Here is a 12,821-nt window from a genome sequence, read left to right as displayed (position 1 = left end):
ATGATAACACAATCTAAAATTTTGATATATGATAGTGATTATTAGCCAAAAAATAATCGAGATGCGTTGTATTTAAAAAAAATTTAAAATTAGTGAAAAAATAGTTTTTATAATTATATTATTTTTTCAACTTAAATGTCTATTCATTTTTCATTAATTTTTAATAATATCATCTCGTGCATCGCACGGGTTAAATACTAGTCGTAAAAGATATTACAGTTCTGCAGTTGCCTCATCATTTTCCACTGCCATCTACATTAATTGACTTAAATCTTCATCATTAATACGTATATATATTGGAGAAAAAATATTATTTATGTATTTAGACCTTTAATAATTTTGCACTTGATCAGAAAAATGAAGTTAGATGGATGAAAAAATATATTAAAAATATTAGAGGAGACGAGTACAAATTTTAAGCGGATGAAAGTAAAGTAAAATAATTATATCTAAACATTTCTTTAGCTCCGTCACTGCGATGGTAAATTTCGATATAGAAATTATAATAAATGAGGATGATTATTTAAATATATTATATTTTTTTTAAAAAGAACACATAAATATTTTTCTGTTAGTATATGTAATAAGAGTAAGTCTCTTGTGAGACGGTCTCACGAATCTTTATCTGTAAGACGGGTCAACATTACCGATATTCACAATAAAAAGTAATACTCTTAGCATAAAAAGTAATATTTTTTCATTGATGACCCAAATAAGATATCCGTCTCACAAAATACGACCCGTGAAACCGTCTCACACAAGTTTTTATCATGTAATAATAGTGAAAGAAATAGATTGTTTAAAGATAATTTATTATGATACATCTGCTTTTGTTAGACATATGTTTTAACAGCAAAGTAACACCAAGCATATTATTATCTATCTATTTATTTAATTTTACCTGTCACTTTCACATGCAATTCTATGAAGCATATAAAGAGGTTGAACACTGGAAGAAAATTTTGGGGAAAAATAATTCTATTATTCAAACATTGAGTGACGCCATCTGATATCAGAAATTTTGCTCATGAAACTGAATTAAGATAAGCCTTTCTATAAATTTTATGATTTTATAATATACCAACTTGAAATATATATATATATATATATATATATATATATATATATTGTGTATGATCACTTGTTGGTTTTTGGTACATGCATACCGTGAATGGGGGGTGGTATTCATTATCCCATGGAATTAATTTTTCGAATGTTTATTTTAAGTATAAGTTTTTGTTTAAATATCATGGCTATTAAATTTATATTGAGTGAATCGATTTTCCACTCAGTCCCAATCAACTTCTTTCTTGTTTGAAACTTGTATCGTGATGATGAAATACAAGGCTGAGGACTTCTTCAATTTCAAAAATAACTACGCCACAAAAAAATATATACAAGTCAATATTTATGACTTGACCAAATAAAATTATATAGATATCCTTTCGAACACTCATTGATTAATTTTCTTCTACATATGTTTTTTTTTTTTTTTTTTTGGTTTCAAGGTGTGAAGATTGAACCAGTTTGTATATAAAAGAACCATTTTCACACACATAAAATCAAAGAAAAAGTATTCAAATATTAATCTTGAAAATCTTACACAGAACATATCCATGAGTACTGGTAAAGAAGAAGAAGAAGATGATGATGATGTTGCACTTCCAGGGTTCAGATTTCATCCGACTGATGAAGAGCTCGTGGCGTTTTATCTTCGGAGAAAGATCGAAAAGAGACCATTAAGCATCGAACTCATAAAACAAGTTGATATCTACAAGTATGAGCCATGGGATCTTCCAAGTAAGTACTGTGACTTTTACCCTTTTTTTGAAGAAATTGTAATGAATAAATATATGTTTGCGTGAATCAGAGACATAAATATTACAGATCACAAGTCTTACTTTCCATATATGATTCCAGAGAGTACTGACTACTAACTTTGTTTTAGATCAAATGGTTAAGAATATTAGTATGTACGATGTTTAAGAACCGAGACCAAACTTGGATCTAGTCATATATACGATATGCAACAATAATTTTTCGAGAATTTATGAAAACCAACGTAAGATCTATTCGGGCCTCACTCAAGAATCAAGATTCACATAATTGAAAACTAGTCTCTTACAAATATTTATTTTTCTCTTCTTGCATATTTTCTCAGGGTTAATTAATGGTAAATAAGTGCATAAACCGAATAATTTATTTTTTTTAAAAAAAATATGTATTTTTTTAAGAGTTTGTTTTTTTGGTTGAAAATCATTAGGATCCAGTAACGTTGATGACAAGGAGTGCTACTTCTTCTGCAAAAGGGGAAGAAAATACAGAAACAGCGTTAGACCCAACAGAGTAATAACAGGTTCCGGGTTCTGGAAAGCCACTGGTATCGACAAACAAATATACTCTTCCGAAGGAAGCCGTGATTGCATCGGGTTAAAGAAATCCCTGGTATATTATCAGGGAAGCGCCGGAAAGGGAACCAAGACCGATTGGATGATGCACGAGTTCCGGCTGCCGCCTGGCCCCGACAAAGGAACCAAGAACATAGTGGATGCTAAAAGCATTGCTCGAGAAGCTGTAAGGATATCAACCATATTAATTTGATTCATACTTCATTTTCTATTGTTATATATACCATATCACTTGTTACCCTTTTCGTGATCATTTGTAGTTGCATGCATGCCAACCATTTCCATATTACGCCAAAAACATTTGTCCTAGCTAATATGATCTTGAACCCATGTGTTTGTATCTCATTACCCAGTGAGTAAAAATTTGAACTCGTGAATTTAAAATAGATATATAATATATAGTTCTCTATGTACTTAATGGTTCCTTATAATCAACCAATCGTAAATTCTTGAATAAGATTTCGACGAAATTTGCAGGAAGTTTGGACCCTATGCAGAATACTGAAGCGCAGCAATTCTTACAAGAAAGTTGTCATGGCCGCGGATTGGAGAGAAGTCGCCACGAAGAGAAGCAACAACGTTAGTCGTTCGACACTAGACACGAGCTCAGAAACATGCAGCGTGGAGTCCTGTGAAAAAATCGGATACAATATTAGTTTCAGTAGCTCTGCGCCAGTAGTCAGTCATCAGAATTTCCAGCACCAATATCAATATGAGAAGAAACCCTACGCATGTAATGTTGCTTGTACTATGAATTCCAACCAACAGGTTCAAGGCCAATATTTCACGAGCTCAGTGAAATATCAAGCCCCGTCTTCTTCCAGCTCTATGTGTGCTGACACTTATCATGAGTTTCTAAGGCATCCTGAGAATTGGGAGGATCTTCAGTCCATCTTCGACTACACTGCTGCTACTGCTGCTATTCATCCCTTCTATTTGTAAACTCGCAGCGTTAATATTGATGTTATGTATTGTGTAATTAATATATTAGATAGGTACGTACTTCTTGAAACTGAAATAAAATATATTTACAGAGGACTCTCCATATTCCATGCATGTGTGTGAATATATGTTTGGGTTTATTTCATCATACTCATGTGGGCATTACCCAATGATAGGATGGATGGCCAAGATTTGTCCATGCATATATAGGACCCATTTTTTTTTTTTGAAATTGTATGTGTGCCAAGATTTTACCCGTTGAAATTAAGTGAGGGTAGTGCCCACATAGGTAGGATCTAATTAACCGTATGTTTGCCAGTATTCTTGTCATGAGTTTTGTCTTTGAATTGTTGATGGAAATATCATGACATACAGGGCCTCTTTCCATTAACTAGCTCTTTTAAAAATATCTACGTAAACACTATATTTTCTATTTTTTAAAAAAAACACGAATAGTTTTGTGTTTGAACTTTGAATGGATTATTGAATCTTTATATATATAATATAAAAGAAATATAACAAAAGCCCAAAAATCATATATTTTCTAGCCTTTATTTTTATATAAAATCATATAAAAAAGAGATCGAGTTCCATATGTTTTTGTTGTTCGAGAACGTAGGACTGGATTTGTGCTAACGGCGATAGCACTAATGTTGTCACACAATAACACTGGAGGAGCAGATTGAAAAACGTGCAACTCCTCCGAATTAATTCAGAAGTAGCATTAGCCATGCTACAATATTCGTCCTTTGCACTAGATTGAGAAACTAGTGCGGTTTGTTTCTTTGAACTCCGAGAAATAGGATATTCCTAGAAAACCAACAAAAATCAGCTAGGATGCAAAGTCCACAATAGCCATTTATTGTTGTAGTGATGCTATAGTTGTCAAATATTGAAGAGCGCAAACCACGTTTCTATAAAGAATAACATCTTAAAAAAATTAATCATCTCCTTTATAAGACAAATTTATAAGTCCAGAAGTCATTGGTGTAGTAGATATTTTGCTTGGTTCATGCCAACACTTTTTTAATATACATCGTCTTAGTGAGGAAGAATGTATTTTCAGATGGTCAAAATACATCAACACCCAACAAGTAGGACAAATTTCCCATATTAATTTCGTAACGTAAATTGACAATTCAGTCGCTGAATCGGAACATTAACTTAATGAAGATCACTTCCTGTAATTAAAATATCATCAACATAAATGAGAGAAGTTTTAGTGAACTTTGTGAAAGAGAGGAATTCGTTTTATATGCAATGAATCACATATTCTGAAGTGTTGATCGAAGTTTGTCAAACCATGCTAGGAGAGCTTGTTTGAGTCCATAAATGGCTTTGTGGACTTTGCATACTAGCTGAGCATTACCAGACTTGTTTCAAACTCCGGTGGTTATTGCATATAGATGATTTCACTAAGAGTGACATTGACAAAGACATGGGCTTTAATTATAAAGTTGGATATCGTTTGGTGTACTTGATGAAGGTGAGATGAGATATTTTTTTATCCATCTCATGTTGTCTTGTTTTCAAGTCATCTCAATTTCATCGATTGATCCGTGATGACACTAGATGTGAGTTGTATTAGACATCCCTCTGTACTCATATGATGAACATATGGTAAGTATGATATCAACGAAATTTTACAATTATATCATTTAACAATCATGGTTGATTTATATTTTGCAATGCGTTTAAGATTTTATAAATAATAAACACAATAATTATACAAGTTAAAAACATACAAAATAATAAATTATTCATCTTTGTAATATGCATCTCTACTTTATCACTATTTTATCGCACTTATTACTCATCTCTTGATCTTCACATTAATAACACCAAACGGTATCTTGATTGATAAGTTTTATTTAGATACAATGATTTGATTTAAGGATATGTGGAATTGTTTTTTAAAATGTACGACCAATATTATTAATTATTATTTAACTTTTGTCAGATATATCACATTGACTGAATTAAGTTCTTGCAAGTTATATATATTGACTTAGACAATCTTTCCACCATGAGCTAGATTTTGAGGTGGAGTTAAGCTTAGTTCATGATCTTAACATGATATCAGAATTCAGGCTCACTGTTATGTATTAAACGACTCTAATATTTTGATATTGCCCGTCATTTTCAATGTTTTCTTTCATTTAGAAAATCAACCATTCTAATATTATATTTACAATGATCTAAAATATATTTCTAAATTAATTTATGCAATTTTAACATTTATTTGCCACACGAACAAATATAATGTCAACCAATCATCGATTGAATATTTGATTTTCATGAATTAATTGCTTAATAAGATGATACTCTCAATAGTGAACATCTATCGATACACATGGGTCCACCATTTTTCCAGTGAACCCCACATATGAAGATTAATGTTCGCCTATAGACGCAACCTTGGGATATCGCCCCGAGAGCGGTATGAAATTTTCCGAATTAATTGGATATCGACTACGATTGTCAGAGAAAAAATTACGGTAGAAAATAACTGCGATCCCTCAGAAAACTCAGTTGGGAGACAACATAGAGCAAGATAGTAAACTGGCATATAACCACCAAAAATTGTATCTCTACAGCTCTACTACAACAACATGGAGAATAAATGGCCTAGGTAGTAACCTGCGCAGGTCAAAGGGTGAGCTCAAATGCCCCACGCTTCAACTACAAAGTTATTGATCGAAAAAACCCAGACCAGCTCGTGAGAGAAGTTCCTCGCCTGCGTCTATGCCCATCTTTATCATATCGTCAAAAGCATACGGCCCTTTTCGGGTGGTTTCAAGAACTGTAGGGGTGACACAGGAAAAAGAGAAAAATGTCAAAACGTCGATTCTTGCTCAAAGGACGTGAAATACGTGGTGAGATAATTAGTGGGAAGATCATCCAATTTACTATATTTTATGTCATATTAACCCAAAAGCAGAGTTCAGACCCCAAAATTATTAACCTATTGATAAGAGAGCCCTCTAATCTTATAAGCCACAGCATAAATTCTTATGGAGCTGATTTAGGATGCGCAACACATTATCTGCAAGCATACCTCGAGTTCCATCAGGTGAGGCCACCAATGCTTTGAAAATACAGTTTCCATCCTCATCTTTACATGCGTATCCAGCAATTGGAGTACGGCAAGATCCCTCCAATTTCTCAAGAAAAGACCTCTCGCATGAGATTGCCAGTCTGGTATCCTCGTGATTCAAGGATGCTAAATATTTAATCTGGAAACAATTCTCGATCAAAAGACATCTAAAATTCAATTTTTTTATATTTGCGAACAAATATTTCGTGAAAAAAAATTACTAATAATCTTTAGCTGCACCGTAGAATAGAATGTACCATATTTTCGTCATCACTTCTACAAGCAATTCCAATAGCCCCTTGAGCTACAGCAGGAAGCATGTCGTCTATGGACAGCACGGAAGTAACATTTTCTGTCATGCTTAGGCGTTTGAGTCCCGCTAATGCCAGTAATGTTGCTTGGACTACACCCTCATTCAATTTTTTTAACCGTGTCTGTACATTGCCTCGAAAATTTTCCAGCACCTGCATAATAATTGTATCAGAAACTTGAAAGTGAAGCAGCAAAACGAAGATTGCACCTTCTTGGATCATAAATACTAATTGGAGAAAGATCAAGTAAGCAAACGTAAATGCGGAAATTATACATAATCGAACCCAAATACAAATCTGAAAGCAGACTAACAAAAGCAGACTTCGTGTACAGGTTCATGTTATAACACTAACAAATCAAAGGAATAGGGCGTCGATATCTCCAAATGTAATCGAGCAGCAGTTAAAGGCAAACAAAAAAAATGATTTTCAAGCTTGGAAATAGGAGCATGTAAATGTCAGGTGATTGTTATATTACTCAACAAATGCAGTGAATTAGAAATCCCAAAAAAACAGATTAAGAACAATTTAAATTGAATTTATATGGCATATATTGAATAAAAGAAGATAATAACCTAGAGATTTCTCCCTGTGAAACCCTAGCTGAAAGCTAGTAAACTACAAGAAATTAAGAAACTGAATGACAAACTATCGCCTCGCTTAGAGTACCATTTTATATCTTTCCCCCACACAGGCCTCTCCTGATTCGGCCACTTACCCCTTCAAACCTAGGCCCATAATAGTAATAAAATATGAATTTATTTCAGGTGATACTTCAGAGAATGAAAAATAAGTGCCAGAATGTTCCAGATTTTTAGCACATACAAATGTAAAATGTAACTTCGGGGCCTGGTAAACCAGAAATTATCATTGTACCCTCTTGTACTACAAAATTTGGAATGATACCACCTGACTGCAATATGCAATTGTGGAAAAGGTAGATTGTTTTAAACAAAGTAGTGTATGCAAAAGGCACTTAAGTGTAGGAATCCTCGCTGATAGCTAAGCAATTTTCCAACACATGGTTTAGATAATGCAAGCGCGATTAAGCAAATTTTGAAAATGGATATAGAAGTTGTTAAGGCTCTAAACAAAGACAAAAGTGAGGTATTGTCACATCACACTGACCTTGAGGGATGGATATCTGTTGAGAAGTTGTGACTTCCTTCGCAATGAAGCAGTGCCCACAACACTTCCTGCAGGAAGCTCAGACAGAGAAGCTGCAGTCAAGCAAATAAAGCATCCCGAACGTCCTCCCGTGAAGGTTGCAAGGTAGTATTGTCTTGTCTGGAAGGTATGTAGGAACATCTTTCATTGAGTGTACAGCTATATCAATTTCACTGTTGAGAAGCGCCTCATCTATTTCTTTAGTGAATAGACCCTTTCCACCAATATCTGCCAGTGGCTGACTCAAAATTTTGTCACCTGTGGTTTTGATAATCACAATTTGAATTGCTCCCTCCTCAGCCAATTCCGGATGTGATTTTATAAGTTTATCCCTCGTTTCATAAGCGTGGGCAAGAGCCAGTGGGCTGTCCTACACAAAGAACATTAAGGTGAAATCAGGAAGTAACATAACAAAATTCATGATATAATAACTTCTTTCGATAGTGCCATTGCGTGAACTTTTCCATTGGATGAAAATAGAATAAAATCTTCCAGAGATATTTCTTAAATGCTCTATCCGATGTAATATCCATGCATCGCATCGATGCTTCTTGATTAACACTATCTGAATTGAGTAAACGAATGGAAAAGGCAACACATAGTAATGTGGACTCACAAACTCGGATGCCATTTACCCACGAAAACAAAAAAAAACAAATGAGGGGTCGTAGCCGTCTTCATGCTGATTAAGTCAGATGGTAAATGAAAAATATACCAGCTGAATCATGCACCAGATAGTCGATCCCCTGAGAAGAGATGTACAAATGTCCAAAGGGTTCGGGATGCAGTATTGAAACTGTCAACCAACTCAATTACACTATGAATATTTCATATACTTTCATCAGAGGACAACAGTATTTAAATGGAAAACCTAATAAAACCAACCTCAAACTGGAATTCACTCAAAATATCAACAATTCCAAAGCACCACTAGACCGCCAAAACATCTTAAACAGGCTATCAAAATCAAAACTAGTGTATATTCTTTAACCGTACAGGAAATTTACAAAGTTCACGTCTAGGAAGAAATTGTGAACAAAACCGAGTTAAATAAAAAGAAAACGTAGGAAAAGTTCACCTCCCCCTGGTACCAATTCTGATCAAAGCAGTCCTAGTTTGGACCTTATCTTCAACAGCAACTGAAGCCTTAGTGATACAAATTCTGCTGCGCGGGGTGAAAGCCGGACATTTACCTCCAGGTAAAACGAACCCGAGAGCTGAAACCGAAGTGCCAGTAAATTACCGGAAAGTGGCCTTTTACAGAAGCCGAAATGAGCTAGATTTCCGGTGGATATGGCGATCTCCATTGCTAATGGAATGGAGAAGATGAATCCGGATAGCGTTGAATTGTGCACGTGAAGGGGTTTTGGATTTTGGGTTTCCAAAAGACGGACTCACTCGACTTAGCCCATTTCATTATTGTTTGGGCCATGGATGGTCATTTTCATATGGACATGGGGATCAAGCCCCTTTTACAAACAGAACGTTCATGCTAATCAATCGGTTTGGTAATTAATTTTTGGCAAAAACTTGTGTGAGATTGCCTCACGGGTCGTTTGTAAGACGGATCTTTTATTTGGGTCACAGATAAAATTCATGAGACCATCTCACGAAAGGAGCGGATTAATTAGTGTGGGGGGCCCTTAAATCCAGTGAATTCCCATATCGAACGGGCCCCAGATTTCACATTTCGCTCTCCAAACCCAAGCACACCAGCTACGCAACAACTTTCAAGGTGAAGATTTATTATTAAAGGAAGAAGGCACATAGTCAAGTACTGTACTCTCATTTCTCCTTTGTCACCCCTTTCTGTTATGCATAACAGATACATACAAACACGTGTCGATAACTCGGGCCACGGCACGTTTACATGTTCGGAAAAACAGTAGTTGCTTGTTCCTCGTCATAAAAATAAAATAAAATAAAATTTGAGAGCGGTACGTGACCACAAAAAAATATTTATATTTTTTGAAAAACAAGAGGTGCAAAATTCTATGAATATGTCAAGAGTCACTCTTGTTAACTTGTATTTTTAAGAGGTGGACAATATTGGAGATATTTTTTTGATATTTTAGCAATGTTAAAATAGAAGAGAAAGGAATTATAATTTCAAACATAATAGATATTTTGTGAGACGGTCACACGAATATTTGTCTGTGAAACGAGTCAGTCCTACCGATATTCACAATAAAAGATAATACTCTTAGCATAAAAAATAATATTTTTTCATGAATAACCCAAATAAGATATATGTCTCACAAAATATAAACCGTGAGACAAGTGCTTGATTCATTTCCCTTGAAAGCGTAATATCTACTTCTCTATGGTAAGAAATTGTTTTCTAGAATTTTATCCGCCATCTGTATTTTTTAGTCTTTTTGAGATCAACACCGAATCAGAGCACGAACAATGCCTCATGAATTTGTGATTTCATGTCAGATTTGAGCTTTTCATCTTCTTTATTACTATCAACCAATAGTATATGTCTTGTTTTTTTTCACCCACCGCCAACTTTTTATTTAGACCTTTTTAACTTTATTTACTTTGATGGTCTTACTCTTACTCGAGTGGAGACAGTCGAGGAAACAAACAGAGAAAGAGATAGATAGGAACTGATCTTTTATACTTATAGGTATATATTTTAGGTATTTGTCTATTTGGTAGTATGATATTCAAGTGTTTATAAGCTACTCTCTGTTAGTTTGAGTAGGTCTCTTTTGAGACCGTCTCACGAATCTTTATCTGTGAGACGGGTCAACTCTATCGATATTCACAATAAAAAGTAATACTCTTAGCATAAAAAGTAGTACTTTTTCATGGATGACTCAAATAAGACTTTGTCTCACAAAATACGATCTGTGAGACAGTCTCACACAAGTTTTTGCCATTAGTTTTAATGTTCGATGTTGGACATTTGTGACATTGTCGATCTTTTGAGAAACATGTGTCTCCAGCAGCCCATTTTAACAAATATCAACATTGATCTTATGGTAGCTCTTTATTTAGGTCGTCTTTTTCGCTACATCAACTCTAAAAAGAACGCGGATTTTATACCATAAACTCAAGTGGTGTCTCATCCTAAAAGACTTGTTTATTATGTAGTATTACCATCTTGATTTAATAAACTACTCTTCTTTTAATAATACACGTCCATGTTTGTAATTTAGTTTTGTCGTGGTGGAGCTGTGTAAGAGAACTATTTGCATATATAGTGGTGTATATTTTAAAATTTTATACAATTGAGAAAGTGTGTTTAATTTAATACTAACATATGATACATATAATACAATATTAACAACTAAAGTATGATTCAAATAAGAGATCCGTCTCAAAATACGACCAATGAAATCGTCTCACAAGTTTTTTCCTAATAATTGAGACAAACCCTCCTCGTCTTAAGTATAATTTCAATACAATTCGATGGTGTTATAGATTACTTACATCTTTTGTTATTTTTCACTCTACCTCTTTTATTTAGGAGTCTGGAATTTTTTATTGATTTATAAATCTAATAATTAAGAATATTTAATGATCTCAATAATATTACAAATTTTAGGATAAAAAAATAAAAATCACACTCAATGTTAAAGTTGCCAATTTCATTACGTATCAATAAGATAATGAAAATAAGATAATCAAGGGGGATTGGGAACTGCGCCACGCCGCCGTACTAAACTTGTCCGCATTCAACCGGCAACTCCGCAGGGTCCTTTTGTCATTCCGCCTTCCTCCCTACATCGCACGTCGGCTGTCAGTGCCATTCCCACGTGTTTCACAAAGGCTCCCTTCCCGGCGTTTCTGAAATATTTATGTGATGTTTTTACATTTTTTATTAAATAATAATAGTATAACACAAATCTCAAATTTATAGCAATTCCAGATAAAAAAAAATTTATTTGGAATGACATATTAATGTAATCGAGAATCATCAAAATAAAATGATTTCATTAAAACTTTGTTGAAGAAAAAAATTTTAAAATTTGAATTTAATTGCTAAGAATTTCACCACACACTACATTTGGATTATAGATATGAATATTCAACTACGATTTAGTTCGACTTTATAAAAATTCGAACAAACCAAACCATGAATTTCGGTTTGTTTTGAATTATAATTTCAATTGCATGGCGATAAATACATGATATATTAGGACGGAAAATTATCAACCCAACTCAATTTGACTGTTTAACGGGAAGACCAATATGGAGGGTACAACCCATTTTGATAAATTAAACGAACGTATATTGATAATAGATTAGAACGATTATAAGTAAATATCGTAAAATAAAATACTATATAAGTCAAATACTTTTTTCACAACTTAAAAAAAAAACCTAAATTTAAGGCTTGTGTTATATTTAATAAATATTTATAAATGAAAATTCAATATAATTGAATTGTTTAAAAATTTCGCTAATAATATATAAACTAAAAAATAAAAATTATATATATTTATATCAAAGAAAAATCAAATTAAATTTAAATAAATGTCACACAATTTTCTATATTGTGTGATATGTTTATATGGTTTGGTTCTATTTTTTTATCTAAAACTTAAATCAACCCAATTTCAGATCTAGTTGATTTTAAAATTGATCCAAACAGCGATTGACTCAAACCAACCCACCCTATGAATTGGTTTTTTGTTCTGTAGTTTGTTTGGTTCTAGATGAATTAATTTTTGTAATACAAAACCTTTCTTTTTCATTTTTTTTCCCAAGAAGTAATATTTGACTATGTTATTAAAATTTTAAGATTAAGAAAATTGATAAGTTTATTAATGAATACAATTATTTTTATTTCTTAAAAACGCTTCAAATGTATATAATTTAATAGCTTTTGGATCAAAGTTTAATATATGATCTGAATTTAAAATGAAAAAATCAAATGAGAAA

The 12,821-nt window shown here is 33.3% G+C and overlaps 1 protein-coding gene and 1 pseudogene across 1 annotated transcript; one reads left to right on the top strand and one right to left on the bottom strand.

The window, feature by feature from the left end:
• Nucleotides 1–1,469: 1,469 nt before the first annotated feature.
• LOC142534641 (protein FEZ-like) lies at nucleotides 1,470–3,455 on the top strand. The gene is made up of 3 exons (XM_075641498.1): nucleotides 1,470–1,800; nucleotides 2,264–2,574; nucleotides 2,886–3,455. Exons 1-3 carry the CDS (start codon nucleotides 1,617–1,619, stop codon nucleotides 3,348–3,350), a joined length of 960 nt encoding a protein of 319 aa, XP_075497613.1. The 5' UTR covers nucleotides 1,470–1,616; the 3' UTR covers nucleotides 3,351–3,455.
• A 2,334-nt stretch (nucleotides 3,456–5,789) lies between these two features.
• Nucleotides 5,790–9,262, bottom strand: LOC142534646 (porphobilinogen deaminase, chloroplastic-like; annotated as a pseudogene).
• Nucleotides 9,263–12,821: the final 3,559 nt, after the last annotated feature.

Source organism: Primulina tabacum, unplaced genomic scaffold (genome assembly GCF_025594145.1).
Source record: "Primulina tabacum isolate GXHZ01 unplaced genomic scaffold, ASM2559414v2 Contig638, whole genome shotgun sequence".
NCBI classification, from domain to species: Eukaryota; Viridiplantae; Streptophyta; class Magnoliopsida; order Lamiales; family Gesneriaceae; genus Primulina; species Primulina tabacum.
This window is presented reverse-complemented; position numbering and strand designations above follow the sequence as displayed.

Excerpts from the sequence above, each read along its gene's own strand:
- LOC142534641 (XM_075641498.1), top strand. The coding sequence starts at position 1,617 with ATGAGTACTGGTAAAGAAGAAGAAGAAGATGATGATGATGTTGCACTT. Across the intron at positions 1,801-2,263 it reads TGAGCCATGGGATCTTCCAA|GATCCAGTAACGTTGATGAC; the intron begins GTAAGTACTGTG and ends GAAAATCATTAG. Across the intron at positions 2,575-2,885 it reads AAAGCATTGCTCGAGAAGCT|GAAGTTTGGACCCTATGCAG; the intron begins GTAAGGATATCA and ends CGAAATTTGCAG.